Source organism: Poromitra crassiceps, assembly GCF_964638095.1.
Source record: "Poromitra crassiceps genome assembly, chromosome: 16".
Taxonomy (NCBI): Eukaryota; Metazoa; Chordata; class Actinopteri; order Beryciformes; family Melamphaidae; genus Poromitra; species Poromitra crassiceps.
Window position 1 is genome coordinate 605,194 of NC_139645.1, and position 17,693 is coordinate 622,886.

General features: G+C 42.8%; 1 protein-coding gene across 1 annotated transcript; it reads right to left on the minus strand.

Annotated features, from left to right (window-relative positions):
• Nucleotides 1-2,004: 2,004 nt before the first annotated feature.
• Nucleotides 2,005-15,674, minus strand: LOC310790865 (interleukin-18 receptor accessory protein-like). The gene is made up of 12 exons (XM_083652573.1): nt 15,466-15,674; nt 15,088-15,280; nt 13,431-13,602; nt 13,124-13,301; nt 12,885-12,953; nt 7,759-7,888; nt 7,414-7,568; nt 5,923-6,057; nt 3,555-3,665; nt 3,315-3,458; nt 2,906-3,021; nt 2,005-2,719 (listed from the first exon to the last, which is right to left on the minus strand). The coding sequence occupies exons 1-12, from the start codon at nt 15,581-15,583 to the stop codon at nt 2,480-2,482; spliced, it is 1,761 nt and encodes a 586-aa protein (XP_083508699.1). The 5' UTR covers nt 15,584-15,674; the 3' UTR covers nt 2,005-2,479.
• Between the last annotated feature and the right edge of the window lie 2,019 nt (nt 15,675-17,693).

The following is a 17,693-nucleotide window of genomic DNA, read 5'->3' on the forward strand; positions in this document are numbered from 1 at the left end:
ACCTGCCTGCTTGTGGGCTTCCTGCTGTTGGGAATGGGCTCCATGGCAAACAAGTATGTACTCTGTAAATGCAAATCCTTGTTTATTATTATATGTTGACAGTAGCACTCGTCTTTGCCTTGATCTTATGTACAGTATGAAAAGAAAGATTTCACCTTGACATTTGTTTTGACATCTAGTTGTGTATATTCCCACAACCCATAGCTGCCAACATTGGGCTGTGAAACTGGGCCCGACATAGCTTGTAAGATGCATGGTATTTGCTGATGTGGGTAGCAGTTAGAAACAGGATGGTCTCACACCAAGTGGACTGACATTTGGTAGCTCATCTCTTCTTCTTGGGACAAAGGGAGCAGAGTCCTTTGACTGTACACGGCAGAGCGCCTCACGCAGGAGCTGCTTGAGTGAGCGCAGTGACGCACCGTGCATCACTCGTCACTGCCTCTGGCTAGGTTGGGTTGCCAGGTACCACGACACATATCCTACAAATTGGGAGATTAGCGGGATAAATTACCAAATGGGAGCACAGCGGGAGAAAGGCTTAAAAATCGGGAGACTCGCACCTAAATCAGGAGTGTTGACAGCTATAACAACCACTTCAGCAGATCCCTACCGTCTTTCCCACAGAAACAGAAAGAAGATTGCCAAGTATAAGGCAGCAGCTGCTCTGGCTCCGAGAGCTGAGGTGATGTTCGAGGTTGGAGACCACACTGAAGTGAAGGCCAGCACACCATCAGAGAGCCTCCTGCAGGGAGCCAAGCCTTCCTCGCTGAACGGGGAGGTGGAGGAGCTCAAAGCAGGCAACATTCTGCTGACATGGAAAGATGGCAACGTGTCCAACCTGTACTCAGATCCTGCAGGCGAGATGGAGGCCTTAGAGAGAGAGGAGCTGGACTCAGATCCTGCAGCAGAGGCCTTAGAGAGAGAGGAGGATGCAGACCGAGTGGAAGAGAACAGAGAGGCTGAGCTGGAGGTTCAGGTCTTAACGGCAGAATGAGGAATTCATCACAGATCACAGATCTGTTCTCTGTTTACCATACTCCTCCAATTTAGAGTTTTCAATTGAGAAGGCGTGTCAGCACTTCATAGGGCTGCTGGGCAATTAACCGACAACGTATCGAAAACCGATATTTAGAACCTCTAACCGGCTTCATCTCACTCATGTCAATTAATTCATTAATTTAATTAATGTTAATTGGGTTCATACTTTTCAGTTCAATCATCATGTGCCCCCATCCCGTCCAACTAACATTGGTCCGTGTTCAGGTGTTCACTCAAAGCCACTGTTAGAAGAAATGGTCTTTGCTATGTAGAGTTGATGTACCATGTATTTACCATTTATATACCATGTATATACCATGTGTATACCATGTGTATACCATGTGTATGTAGGTTAGTATTGAATGGGCACGTTGACATCTTTATGCTTTTGATCACTGTGTCCATGTGACACCAGAAAGCAACACTGACCCGATCCACTGTTTGCTCAGATCAACTTGTGGTACCTCACTGACTTCTCCTGTGCCTCAAACTCATTTTGGAAAAGCCTTTGATTGGAAATAAAGACATTGAATTCCTCTGTGGATTGTGTACCTATTGTGTAGAATGGACGCTGAATAATATGCACTGCGACAGCTGACTTCATCAAACTGACCTCTGTTGAATACGTATTAACCCAATGATACCTGATGCAGCATTTGCATGTATATCCCTCATTTGTGTGTGTATCCCTTTAAGACCATGAACCGCGTGACCCGAAAAATTTTCCACTTTGAAAATATGGCCACCCGAAAAAAATTTCGCTTTGAAAAAATAGCCACCAGAAAATATTTCCGCTTTGCATCAGGTATCAATGGGTTACAGTTACTTCATCAAACATACCTGTGTTGAATACGTATTTGATATACAGTTAAATAAGATTTAGGATGTACTGTAAACATTACTTTTATTACAGTTTCTTGAATTGAAAGTGGTGTAACAACAATTAAAATTTTAATGGTAAACATTGTCCATCTTTCAACAAAAAGCAAAAGTTTATATAGAAAAATATGTACAGTAGATTTACTTTTTCTGAGTGATGCAGTTATTCAGTTCTTTTTTTACATTCAAGATTTTTCAATGTACAATTACAATTTCTCTTTTAATGCTCAGGGTTTGTTTTGGGGTTGGTAGGTGATTTTCTGTGATTGACTCAAAATGGTTATTTTGTCAACAGGTGGAAACTGGAAAATAAATTAAATGTCAGAATAACCACTGCTACCACACACAGACAATAACATGAATAATGAAATATATCCTTTCCGATATATAGGCACATGACTGCATTCTTACGTGTGGAAATCCCCTCAAAATATTTTTAGATAGTTATAATATAATTTGAATAATAAATAAATTTGAGTCAAGAGTGCAGTGAGCATAACATGTCATGCCATAATGATCTATGCACCGAATGAGAAAGAAATATGGTGATGAACTCTAATCATACTGATTCTGCATGTGTGCACCCTGCTTTGCTTTGCACTGGCATGGCTTTCCTCAATGAGCTCCAGAAGTTGCTGTTGGCTCTTGCTGGTTTCTCTGAAGCCCAGTCCAGAGCAGGCAGCACCTTCAAGGCCCTCCAGACCAGCAGGGGCAGAGGCGGGTCCAGTTGGCCCAGGGAGGCTGCAGTTCCTCTGGTCCATATCAGCAGGAGTTTGAGCTGGGAGCCTTGTAGCAAAGCCTAAAGACATGGACAAGGTATGTTTTGAGGCTGTTGTGGTGAGTATTCATACACTCAGACACACTAGTATTATTTTGCTAAAGAATTTAGTGCGATGCTGTGTGTTCAGTAGCCTACAAGAAATCAGCAACACAATAATAATAAAAAAAGGTTGCACAGGTGATGAGATGTACAGGCCTACTCCACCTGGATTCCTGATTCCAGCACAAACAGAGCATCGCTATTGGAGAGGTAGTCAGCAGACAGGACACAGATCAGCATTCTGCTTCTCTGCAATGTATGTACCACATCTTCTGTGTATGCTGTAACACATAATGACACATATCAGCAACCTGAACACATCTTCTGTGTACGCTGTAACACATAATGACACATATCAGCAACCTGGACAGTCAAAGATTGCCAAAGCAATATGAGAATCCATGCAATCCAAAACAAATCCATTAGCATGACCTAATCCCACGCAGGACTGTGGACAGTATTGAATAAATATATAAATGTTTTGGGTATTTCAAATGTTGATGTCTTGATATTTATTCCAGCTGGTCTCTCTCTAAGCCTCTCTTTCTCTCTGTGTCTCATCCCTCGCTCTGACCTCCTCCAGGTAGCACGTCTCTTTCCAGCAGACAGAGGCGACAGCCCCACTGGTCCTCTAACACCTGGGGCAGCAGCACCTCCAGGGGCCTCTGGGTGGCATCCCGCCCCTCATTGTTCAGCTGGTCCATGCTGGATGGAGATGCTGACAAGAAGGTGATGAGGTTCTTTGTTATGATTTTATTTGACCACATAAGTGAAACCTGGGTGGAGGAAAAATATGTTCAAGCGGTAGGTCTACCTTCCTCATGAGTTTCCAGGCCAGATGGTGTAAGCAGGGCGAGACTAGCCTCCCTCTGTCCTGAGAGGGGGCTCCACACACATGACAGAAAGACATCAAACTCCTTCTCATCTGTTCAGTATCAATGGATGGAGAGAGAAACATTGAACATCACAGCATTAGACATTTGAGTCCTCTTTTTAGCTCATAGTTTACATACTGTTCTATAGCCTATGTGACTTTAGTGACACTTTTCACTGATAGTCCAGTGTATTACAGAAACGTTTTGTAAGCACACTATAATACTTTATGAATATCTTCCTCACAATGTGCTGGCCAGGGTGTAACAACATAATGGCAATTTGATTTTCATTAAGTACATCAAGTATAGTATTATTGTGTACTTCCAATATTTGATGCAATGAGTTGTGTCAAATTGACTTGTTTTTGGAGACCCGATTTTTTTTATCCCATTTTTATCCCCCATTAGTGCTAATTTAAATGTATTCATCCTGGTTGCTGCTCCACCCTCTGCCGCTCTGGGGAGAGCCGAAAACTAGCTCCATGCTTCCTCCGAGACATGGGCAGTAGCCAGCTGCTTCTTTTCACCTGACAGGGGAAGCTCCATAGGACATAGCACGTGGGAGGATCACGCTCTTCCAACGAGTTCCCCTCCCTCCGAACAGGCGCCCCTAACAACCAGAGGAGGAACCACTTCAGCGACCAGGATATTGAATGTTTTGGTGAGGGGTTCCTATATGAAGGAAGCCCCCAGGGGGCACGGGGAGAACATGCAAACTCCACACAGAAAGGCCTTTTTTGATGACCCCCCCTTTTCAAGTAAAAAAGCGATTGCAAAAGTGATAGTCGGTTATCTTGGTATACAGACATTTAAAGGAACACTCTGCCCATTTTCAACCAGCTTTGTATCATTAGAACATCAGTAGTATATCAGAAAACTGTAAACGGTTTTGAAGTCTGTCATTTAATTTGACAGTTATTGAGTGTTAAAGTGTGGACCAGTGACATCACTGGTCCACACTAACTCAAATTAATAACTCATTAACTCAAATCAACTCTCAATAACTGTCAAACTAGATGAATGATGAATAGTTTGACAGTTATTGAGAGTTGATTTGAGTTAATGAGTTATTAATTTGAGTTAGTGTGGACCAGTGATGTCACTGGTCCACACTTTAACACTCAATAACTGTCAAATTAAATGACAGACTTCAAAACCGTTTACAGTTTTCTGATATACTACTGATGTCCTAATGATACAAAGCTGGTTGAAAATGGGCGGAGTGTTCCTTTAAGAGAAAGATGTTCCGATTGTGGTAGAGCTTTATCTTGATCTAGAATCTAAGCACATCCTGTAAATAGTGGTGTAGGTGTAGAGTCAACATGCTGGAGATGAGCTACATGAGAAGTGTTATTCTAGATATTCTGATTATCACACAAGATAATCAGAGACAACTTTTTCACCCAAGAAACTCAACTCATAAACAAGTCAATAGTAAACATGCTATCCCCCAACAGTGATGTAGTTCCACACTTGGGTCCTTCAGTGCTCCTGGTTCTAGGAAGGTTCCTAGTAGAGGATGGGTCAAATGCAGAGGATTCATTTCCCCATGGGGATAAATAAAGGAGAACTTACATTGAAACTTGTTCTGCTCAAGCACTCATAGTTCTCTCCCTCTTTTAGCAGCTGTCTGGCTAATCCCACAATTGTTAGCTCCCGTTAGCTCCAATAGAGGGTTAGGGTTAGAGTACCGCAGGGGCAGGGAGGACATCTTTTTGTAGGCTTACCCAGAAGTCCCTGCACTTCCTGGTTCTTGCATGTAAAAGTCAATGGGATTTTTGTATGGAAAGTTCGGTTAAATGCATGAAATAAGGTCTGTGGTTAACAAATGTTTTATGAAACAGTAAACTTTGTGTTCAGCAAGATCATCTTCACAAATGAGGACCATTTTTTATGATTTTTTAAGCGTTTTCTGAAAATCACGTAAAGTACAAAAATAATAATATTTACGCTTCAAAAATCAGGAGTGTGATGAACGGACAGAGACCGATCCATAGCCCCCCACCCCAAAGCTCTCTCTTTGGTGGGTTAGGGTTAGGGGGCTATTACTCCTGTATCAAGTCACGTCCCTTTAAAGATATGAAGCCTTATTAAATAATTAATTTCAGTGAACACTAGTACAAGTCCAATAGTAACCTTTTTATTTGTTATTAAGCTGATTGAGGTTCTGTGACGTGTCGTGTGTACACGTGCCTTTGTGTGTGTGTCTTTATATGTGTGTGTGTGTGTGTGTGTGTGTGTGTGTGTCTGTAGGCCTGTGTGTGTGCTGTGTATGTATGCACACAAATGTCTGTGTGAAATCCTCACCCTCTCCATTGTCAGCCTGTTGCCAGTGAGATCTGTAGATCAGAGACAGTTCCAGCCATTTGACGCGCACCACGACTCCCAGCACAACTAGCAGCAGCAGAGATGCTATGGGATAGCCAACCACTTCAGGCTTGACTGAAACACACACACCCGCACACACGCACACACACGTGCACACACACACACACGTGCACACACGTGCACACGCACGCTCACACACACACGCACACACACACACACACACACACACACACACACACACACATTTAGCGACATTTCGAGATTGTCAGTACAGCCAGAGTCCATATCATGTTTTTGATATTGAAGGTATTGTTGAGGAAGAAATGAGCAACATACTGACTTATTATGTCAGCTGGACCCATATTTACACTTGAAGTGGCCTAAACTCCAGAATACTGAACCTGCTTTACATTACTGAACCTGCTTTACATTACTGAACCTGCTTTACAATACTGAACCTGCTTTACAATACTGAACCTGCTTTACAATACTGAACCTGCTTTACATTACTGAACCTGCTTTACATTACTGAACCTGCTTTACATTACTGAACCTGCTTTACATGACAAGATTGAACTGTAAAGCAACATAATATTGTGTGTTTCTCACAGAACGCTGAGCCTGGAATGTGCAAATGCCCAAATTTCATATCACATTCACCAAGTGGCCTTGACCAAATAATCACTTATTAATAATAACTGTCTTCTCAAAGAAGGTGCATAGGAACTTCTTACACACCTCCTTAAAGTGCTAGAATTATAATGATCAATGGTTGTTCAGTCTTGTTTATTTGACCTTTATACATTTTGACTAATAGACCCTTCTCATGGGGGCCATTTTGTGTCAAAAAGGCAGGATAATCACAGGTGCAAGCAAAACACTAATGAGGGTTTCCATCTTCCATGATTGGAAGTTGGAAACTCTCATTAGTGTTTTGCTTGCACCTGTGTTTATCCTGCCTTTTTGACTCAAAATGGCCCCCGTGAAAAGGGTCTATTAGTTTTATTATATTCTATTTGTATAACATAATCATGAATATTCAACACTCTAAAAAAATCATCCAGATTATTTGGGGTTCTTTGGCTCCCATCCTGCAGATTGAATAATCCTGTAAAACTGCCATTCTCATCCTGAGTTTTCTTTTACATTAAGAAGACAGTAGTTACGTTGACAGTTTTTAAATTTTCTATGAGTTCAGGAACATCCTCTCATCCTATCCAAATGTGGAGTGGGCGGATTCGAAAGCCTGAAAACTCCCCGACCTTTTTTTGAAAAACTGATATGATGAACGTCTGACTACTGGCAACAAGGTTCATAAGACGTGAATGATTTCCTGCCTGGATAATCAGAAACATGTGTGAAGCAGAGGGTTTTTGGTGATAAGTGAGAATGTTCTGACAAAGTAGGAACACTTTCATGGGAAAGTATAGATAAATCACAGATATGGAGCTGATGGTAGAAAAATAGTACCTCCAGTTTTCCTCTTGAGGGCGATAGTGCGACTGATGTTCCCCACATTGTTACTGGCAATGCAGGTATAGGTGTGGTTCAAGTCTATTGAAGTCACTTCCTGTATGACGGTCGTCCGTGTCACCACAGAGTCTGGAAGGCTCTCGCTTTTTACTCTTAGTCAGGGAAAGAAGTGAATCAAAAGTCACAAATCACTATTGGACAAAATCAGATTGTGGAATAATTGTTGTTGTCAGTAGCAAAGAGAAATAAGGGGCCTAAAGTATAATATCTACACAAAAGATGAGATCCTATCATTTCCTTACTGTAATTGGACCTGAATTTTCCTACGGTTCAAAGACTCACATTGGATCCTCCATCTGTAGCAGATTCCTGTCCTCCTCCTTGCCATGTTTATTGATGTACCACTGGATCAGTGTGGAAGGGTTCTTCTCAAAACCAAATCTCACCTCACATTCCAGAGTGTGAGACTGACCTACAGGTCATACAGAGTGTGAGACTGACCTACAGGTCATACAGAGTGTGAGACTGACCTACAGGTCATACAGAGTGTGAGACTGACCTACAGGTCATACAGAGTGTGAGACTGACCTACAGGTAATACAGAGTGTGAGACTGACCTACAGGTAATACAGAGTGTGAGACTGACCTACAGGTAATACAGAGTGTGAGACTGACCTACAGGTAATACAGAGTGTGAGACTGACCTACAGGTAATACAGAGTGTGAGACTGACCTACAGGTCATACAGAGTGTGAGACTGACCTACAGGTCATACAGAGTGTGAGACTGACCTACAGGTAATACAGAGTGTGAGACTGACCTACAGGTCATACAGAGTGTGAGACTGACCTACAGGTAATACAGAGTGTGAGACTGACCTACAGGTAATACAGAGTGTGAGACTGACCTACAGGTAATACAGAGTGTGAGACTGACCTACAGGTAATACAGAGTGTGAGACTGACCTACAGGTCATACAGAGTGTGAGACTGACCTACAGGTCATACAAAGTGTGAGACTGACCTACAGGTCATACAGAGTGTGAGACTGACCTACAGGTCATACAGAGTGTGAGACTGACCTACAGGTCATACAAAGTGTGAGACTGACCTACAGGTCATACAGAGTGTGAGACTGACCTACAGGTCATACAGAGTGTGAGACTGACCTACAGGTCATACAGAGTGTGAGACTGACCTACAGGTCATACAAAGTGTGAGACTGACCTACAGGTCATACAGAGTGTGAGACTGACCTACAGGTCATACAGAGTGTGAGACTGACCTACAGGTCATACAGAGTGTGAGACTGACCTACAGGTCATACAGAGTGTGAGACTGACCTACAGGTCATACAGAGTGTCAGACTGACCTACAGGTCATACAGAGTGTCAGACTGACCTACAGGTCATACAGAGTGTCAGACTGACCTACAGGTCATACAGAGTGTGAGACTGACCTACAGGTCATACAGAGTGTGAGACTGACCTACAGGTCATACAGAGTGTGAGACTGACCTACAGGTCATACAGAGTGTGAGACTGACCTACAGGTCATACAGAGTGTGAGACTGACCTACAGGTAATACAGAGTGTGAGACTGACCTACAGGTCATACAGAGTGTGAGACTGACCTACAGGTAAGACAGAGTGTGAGACTGACCTACAGGTCATACAGAGTGTCAGACTGACCTACAGGTAATACAGAGTGTCAGACTGACCTACAGGTCATACAGAGTGTCAGACTGACCTACAGAGTGTGAGACTGACCTACAGGTCATACAGAGTGTCAGACTGACCTACAGGTCATACAGAGTGTCAGACTGACCTACAGAGTGTGAGACTGACCTACAGGTCATACAGAGTGTCAGACTGACCTACAGGTCATACAGAGTGTCAGACTGACCTACAGGTCATACAGAGTGTGAGACTGACCTACAGGTCATACAGAGTGTGAGACTGACCTGCAGGTCATACAGAGTGTGAGACTGACCTACAGGTCATACAGAGTGTCAGACTGACCTACAGGTCATACAGAGTGTCAGACTGACCTACAGGTCATACAGAGTGTGAGACTGACCTACAGGTCATACAGAGTGTCAGACTGACCTACAGAGTGTCAGACTGACCTACAGGTAATACAGAGTGTGAGACTGACCTACAGGTAATACAGAGTGTCAGACTGACCTACAGGTCATACAGAGTGTCAGACTGACCTACAGGTCATACAGAGTGTCAGACTGACCTACAGGTCATACAGAGTGTGAGACTGACCTACAGGTCATACAGAGTGTCAGACTGACCTACAGGTCATACAGAGTGTGAGACTGACCTACAGGTAATACAGAGTGTGAGACTGACCTACAGGTAATACAGAGTGTGAGACTGACCTACAGGTCATACAGAGTGTCAGACTGACCTACAGGTAATACAGAGTGTCAGACTGACCTACAGGTCATACAGAGTGTCAGACTGACCTACAGGTCATACAGAGTGTGAGACTGACCTACAGGTCATACAGAGTGTGAGACTGACCTACAGGTAATACAGAGTGTGAGACTGACCTACAGGTCATACAGAGTGTCAGACTGACCTACAGGTCATACAGAGTGTGAGACTGACCTACAGGTCATACAGAGTGTGAGACTGACCTACAGGTCATACAGAGTGTGAGACTGACCTACAGGTCATACAGAGTGTGAGACTGACCTACAGGTAAGACAGAGTGTGAGACTGACCTACAGGTAATACAGAGTGTGAGACTGACCTACAGGTCATACAGAGTGTGAGACTGACCTACAGGTAATACAGAGTGTGAGACTGACCTACAGGTAATACAGAGTGTGAGACTGACCTACAGGTAAGACAGAGTGTGAGACTGACCTACAGGTAAGACAGAGTGTGAGACTGACCTACAGGTAAGACAGAGTGTCAGACTGACCTACAGGTCATACAGAGTGTGAGACTGACCTACAGGTCATACAGAGTGTGAGACTGACCTACAGGTAATACAGAGTGTGAGACTGACCTACAGGTCATACAGAGTGTGAGACTGACCCAGGGCCGTAGCTAGCTATGAGTACGGGGAGGTCCGGACCTCCCCTAATATTTCAGAGAATTTTTTTTTTTTTTTTAATAAAACAATCTGCATAGAAAAGCATGAAAAACACGGGATCGCTTTTATTTTGAAACGAAAGGCAGGTCAGGCAGGAAGTAATCTGACGCCGCGTCCGCGGTGACTTGATTCCGAGAGAGCAGCAGCATGGTGGTGAGTGATGACTGTCTGTCTGCCTGGCGAGATAATTGAAGGTGAGCGACCTGCGAGACAGTGAGCGAGTGAACGACAGACAGTGACACTGACAGATTTTTTAGCAACAACCAAGAAAGTAAGTGTCTAGTCTGTCTCTTAAGTAATGTTACCTGTGTGACACGTTGGGATGCTACTGGCTAATCATGCATGATGCCAATTGCCAAGCTCCCGAAGTCAGGTATAAAGGTGGCTATATGCATGGTTTCAGTTTCATGACCCAATAAGTAACAAAAAGAGGTGGTGTAAAGTTAAAAACAACATAATATATTTTATTTTATTTTTCAATCGTTCCTATCAGGAATAAATAAATGTCCCTCTGTATGTTTTTTTTATTATCGATGATGACTTTGTGTGTTGTGTACGGCTTGGGTTGTGTACCTGTGTTTGTAGGTGTCATTTTGATATGAATTTGGCTAAAACAGTTTGTGTTTGTTAGTTACAATTATGTTGACAGGAGAGCTGAGCAGGTGGTGACATGAAAGAGAATATACTGAATAATGACATCACAACAGTATAATCCTAATGTTGATTTAAAATGATATATTACTCTAAATATGGCTTAAAAAGGGGGGGAAAAAAACTCAATTTTTTTTCGGCGGCGCCCGAATCCGCCTCCCCTTGCTGGACCTCCCCTATTTCGGAACCCTGGCTACGGCCCTGGACTGACCTACAGGTAAGACAGAGTGTCAGACTGACCTACAGGTCATACAGAGTGTGAGACTGACCTACAGGTAATACAGAGTGTGAGACTGACCTACAGGTCATACAGAGTGTCAGACTGACCTACAGGTCATACAGAGTGTGAGACTGACCTACAGGTCATACAGAGTGTCAGACTGACCTACAGGTCATACAGAGTGTCAGACTGACCTACAGGTCATACAGAGTGTGAGACTGACCTACAGGTAATACAGAGTGTCAGACTGACCTACAGGTCATACAGAGTGTCAGACTGACCTACAGGTCATACAGAGTGTCAGACTGACCTACAGGTCATACAGAGTGTCAGACTGACCTACAGGTCATACAGAGTGTGAGACTGACCTACAGGTAATACAGAGTGTCAGACTGACCTACAGGTCATACAGAGTGTGAGACTGACCTACAGGTCATACAAAGTGTCAGACTGACCTACAGGTCATACAGAGTGTCAGACTGACCTACAGGTCATACAGAGTGTCAGACTGACCTACAGGTCATACAGAGTGTGAGACTGACCTACAGGTAATACAGAGTGTCAGACTGACCTACAGGTCATACAGAGTGTGAGACTGACCTACAGGTAATACAGAAAGCCACATAATGAAAGTCATTATCTGCCAAATAGGAGTTATCATCTGCTCTTACACTTGCACAACCGGTGTTGAGGGTATGAACAAGAAGAGAACCATTCACCTTAACATTATATCATATATGTATAATTATACACCTTATCATTATATCATATCATATATATAATTATACACCTTATCATTATATCATATCATATATATAATTATACATTTAATTGTCACTGTTAAAAATGAACACTATGCCAGTGTTGATAGAAGTACACACCCGTTATTAATTTAACATTGTTTAGTTTTGAACAGCCACCCTAGAACCACATCACCTCTCACTCTCCAATCAAGACATATATAAACTATATAAACAATTGTCACTGTCTGAAAACGTTTGTTGACACTGGAATATTGGCTGTCATCATAATTATTAGGCTGATTATCACCACAATTTGGCATGACTGATTTTCAAGATTGGGCTGAATCCATGATGCCAGGCAGTAGATTTTCTAAGTTTTGATTTTCCACTGACTGATTTTGATTTGACAAGTGTTGACTTGAGTGTGTTTCATCCACTCTGACAGCTGATGTCTCTGAGCGGCTGTTTAAAACCATCCAAGAGTATTAAATGAACTCTGATGGTATGTGGACTTATTTCAACACCTGACTTTTACAGTCTCAGAGTTAAAATATAGCCGCAAGCGCGGCAATACCAGGCGTTCAAGCCTGATGATCTCACAATGCCTATGACATCAACACTCAATCACTGATGAGATCACTCACTGATGACATATCATCAGTGATGTCACAATTGCTCGAGTGTAACCAGAAAGCAAGGCATTGTGGGAATATACAAGGTAGTACATTTGGATACACTTACCTAGCGACACTTCCTCAGTCACACCGTCATTAGGATAGATAATCAATGGAGCTTTCATTGTATTTGGTGCTGATGGGGTAATGGGAATATTGTCACATATTCAGTATGATATTCTGTCTCACTGTGTCTCCTTACTGTAACACACACACACACACACACACACACACACACACGCAGACACACACACACACACACACACACACACACACACACACACACACACACCTACAAGTACTTACGTATAACTGTGACGTTAACTGCCCTCCTGTTGGTCCAAACGAGCCCTTGCTCATGCGTGAGTATGTCACAGGAATAAACACCATAGTCCTTTTCATAGACCGTCTCGAGATGCAAGATCCCCTTCTTCTTGAATAAGTGGTCTCTTTTATTCATGATTTCAGATGCTGCTTTGTTACCCTGTGAAAATACACACCGGCTTAGACTGTCCGATTGTGTTTTTTAATCTAGAGTCTCTCTAAAAAGTAGTAGGCTACAGTAGATAATATTATTTACGGAGGTATGAATATGACAGGAATGTTATGTCACCTTGTACCAGCTGACTGGAGTACTGGAGGCCAGCAGGTCACTACAGTTGAAAGCCGGGCAGAGTATATCCCCGCCCCGCCCATATGTCAGCGTCACACTGCTCTGCTCAGGTGTGCTGCAGCCCACACTGCTTTTCTCCAACACCTGTAAATAAAACACCAACTCCCTGCCACTAACAGAGACATGAGAGCAGTTACACCATCAGTCACACACTGTATAGCACACACACACACTCACACACACACCACACACACACACACACACACACACACACACACACACACACACGCACACACACACACACACACACACACACACACACACACACACACACACACACACACACACACACACATATAACCTACGACCTTTGACCTTTGAACTGACCTAAAGAGCAGCTGGACCAGGACACATGACTTATTGATGTGTCCTGGCTGGGACACATTCAAAGAACTGTAAAACTCTCACTATCAGACCTCATATTGACCAGTTCACACTCCTAACCTTATAACATTTGAATCTAGGCCTAAGGATTTAATTTGAATATTAACATATTTATATTCCTCTAGTATTGACCTAGAATATGAATTAGAATATAGGATAGTAGAAATTATGTTATCATGCTGCAATGCATTCCTTATGTCAGCAGTTAGTGCTGTTAGTGCTGTTAGGATCCTTCTAAAAGTGTTTCAAAGTGTGTGTGTTTTTCTAGGTGTCAAAATGTGTACATGCAGTTACACCCTTTAGACAGCAAACAAACCCTACTTTTACTGTCTTTGCAGTTTGCTATACAATGATTTTCATGACCCTTGGCATGGACACACGACTACACGGCGGTTGGTCACTCTTTGGTTCAAAGTCAGCGTTATTAAGAAGTTTACTGCTACTTTATAATATGCTATTATAATTGCTGCAACAACTTGTGAGACATAATTGAGCGTGGATGGGCAGCATCATATAAGCTCCATCATAATATTTTAAGCCCTTATACACTAAACTGTCAACATTTGAATGTTGAATGTTAATTACAGATTGATTCAGCGCACAGCTGAGCTGCATCTCAAATTCATGTTCAGGATCTAAGCTTTTCAGATGACGTGCTGTTGACCTGCTGTCTCACCCTAACATCCCCTGGCCCCCTGAAAAAGACATTCATGGTGTCTGGTCTCTCTCTCTCTCTCTCTCTCACACACACACACACACACACACACACACACACACACACACACACACACACACACACACACACACACACACACACACACACACACACACACACACACACACACACACACACACACACACACACACACAAATTGTGTAGAAACACTCATTTCAATTGCTTTCTTTGGTTGGACTTTACTCTGTCCTGCTTATATTCATATCATATATTCATAGCAGACACTACATCACACTTATTGTATATAATGTAAATAGCAGTTAACTTGCTTTACCTTTGTCTTGTTTGTTCATTTTAGCTTTTCCATCAATATTATGGAATGAATAGTGTGGACTTCAATAAGCGTATGAACAAACATAATATACAGAATATGTATGTGACACTGTGTATACTGTAGTAGCTATATGAAAAGAAAAAATGTCCTAACTTTGTACTTAAGATGGAATTTAAGGGGTTTTAAGAAATGTGATAATTTACCCTGTGTGGCAAATGTACTTTCCAGCATGCTTTGCTTCAATTGCCTGGAAGTGGAGAGCATTGTCTCTAATGACCACACCTATCCCACTGGCAGACCACCGCACCTCCTGGTTCAGAGAGTTTCCACACGGCAGCATAAAGTAGTCCCCCTCCACAGCTCTGTAGTGGGAGACTGCGGTTGCCTGTTGCAGATCTGGAGGCAGAATAGGAGTTTAGCTAAGCACTGGCTGTAGTCTCATTTAAATGTTTGTTTTGCATAGTTCTTATGCATTAAATATGACATACATACCTCATACACACTTCTTCAAAGATACATATTTCATAATGAAATACAATGTATACTAATGCAGCATATTAATTAAAATGCAAATGAAATACCTGTCATTTCCTTGTTGCACTCCACACAGCATCCCTCCCCAAAAATGAGGATGATTATAAAAAGCAGAGTGTATCCAGTTTGCACCTCTTGTAAACATCGCTTGTTGATTTCAGTCATGATGCTGCTGATGCAGATAAATATATCTTCTATACATTTTAGCGCCTGTCTTTTTTCTATGTAGTTCAGCTTGGCTCAGGTCTGCAGCACACTTTCCTCAAAACCTCTTATCGATGTTGTAAGTAGGTGTTACCTAATAGTTTCCTGTTTGGTTCCATTTCGCTGAAAACGTTTTTCGCATGAAACCCAGTGTTCCAGTTACGTGTGTTCCAGTTACTACGAAAAACTGTTCGAGGTTTAGGAGGTGTTGTTAGCCACTTCCTGAGCACTGCAGTGCAGGGGAGCAAGTGTCAGTAGAGACCCAAAACCTAACAGTCACTTTTGACCATACCTGCCAACATAAGCTGTGAAAAAGAGGGAGATTGTTAGATTATTTGTGAATGGCTTATGCTTAATGTGCACCCCCCCCCCCCCCCCTGCACACACACACACACACACACACACACACATGACCTACACCACAAATTAATAGAATAAATACAAGAAATTCATAACTCACAGTAAAATAAATACCGGTAATGATAAAGTAAAGTAAAATAAAATAAACATACAACATGTACAAAAGATGTGACCAAAAGGGAAGCATCTAAAAATTACATCACAAAAATGATCAAGTGCAAACATTGAGAGTTTCAGTGAATATGAAATATGGTAGAAGTTCCCCTCTGTGCTTCCACAGCTTGTTTGTGCTCAGCATCAATGTTTAGCATGTTTGCTAATGTAATTTCCCCCTCCATGTTCTATGGTGGGGAACATACTGGCTACATAGCTTGCAAAACGACATAGCCCGACATAGCTTGCAGAACGCATATAGCTTTCAAACGCATGGTATTTGCCAATGTGGCTAGCGGTTAGAAACAGGAAGGTCTCGCAATTTGCCAGTGCATCTCTTCTTCTTCTTCTTACGTGGTCAGATCCACCGTCGAAGTCAGGAGGCTTCCATTTTCTTGTAATTACCTAATGATGTGATGTCACTCCATATGATGACATAAATGGCAAAATGGCCTCCCGGAGGCTTTGGAGACCACTGTGTTCCAGACCTGGAGAGTCTAACTCCCAGGGAAGGTCTAACTCCCACAGGTCCACTAGTAGTGTACATAATGTATTCCCATCTTTGCTGGGGACCCCCTGGGTTCCTCAAGGACCCCTGGGGGTCCCCTGGACCCCACTTTGTGAACCATTGCTTTACGGCACAAAACAGGAACCATTTTATTTTACAGTAACAGCAGCTAAAAAAAATAGTAGCAATGAGATGGAAACACCCGCAAGATTTAAATGTACAATATTGGCTTTTTCTGTTTTACAATGTTCTGTCCTTAGAAGTATCAATAGGCAGAATACGGGGTATGAAGATGGAAATAATTGAAGCTCTCGCCCTAGTAATGGAGAGAGTAAACTCTCAATTATAACCACATTGTTGCATAAATCATTACGTGAATGTGTATTTCACTAACACAGACCACACCGCCATGTTTAAACAAAAAGATAATTTATTGTAAGTGGGTGTTTGGGTGCGAGAACGTGAATGGGGTCGCGGTGCGACAGGCAGCGTCTCTTCAGGAGAGTGGTACGGCAGTGACAGGAACCCAGGGGTTGAGACTCAGAGTGGGGGTAGCGTCTTTGGGTGAAGCTCGGTTCTAGAGCGCAGCTCAGCTTCACGGGATGGAGTCCCGGCTCCATCAGCCCCCCGTGGTTCCTGTGAGCAGGGGATAGAGATGCAGGATTATGACTAGCATGTCTTTAGCTGTTTGTGGGAGGAAACCGGAGTAGGCTACCCGGGGAAAACCCACGCAGGCACGGGGAGAACATGCAGACTCCGCCCGTGCTGCCCGTAACGGAGGAAGAAACTTGGGGTTGGGGGGGAGGGTCGTGACGACTGAGGCGAACGGGGGGGGAGAGAGAATATGGTCATGTTTATATGCTACGAGTGATTGAGTTGATAGAACACAGGTGTGTTCATCAGTGAAGTGATTGGAGCGCAGGTGAAATAGCTTAGTGCGGCGCAGATAATTACATGGTGTGGTCTTTGTGTTCCTGAACTTCAGTTACTTAGCACACTAACTCCATTATATGTATAATTTATTTTATTTGTCGTTTACACCAACTTTAC

What these genes read in the sequence shown, in the direction of transcription:
- LOC310790865 (XM_083652573.1), bottom strand. Translation starts at nt 15,583, where the DNA reads ATGACTGAAATCAACAAGCGATGTTTACAAGAGGTGCAAACTGGATAC. An exon ending in CTCCAGTCAGCTGGTACAAG is followed by an intron (nt 13,302 to 13,430) that starts GTGACATAACAT and finishes GTATTTTCACAG; the next exon opens with GGTAACAAAGCAGCATCTGA. An exon ending in TGCTGGAATCAGGAATCCAG is followed by an intron (nt 2,720 to 2,905) that starts GTGGAGTAGGCC and finishes CCATGTCTTTAG; the next exon opens with GCTTTGCTACAAGGCTCCCA.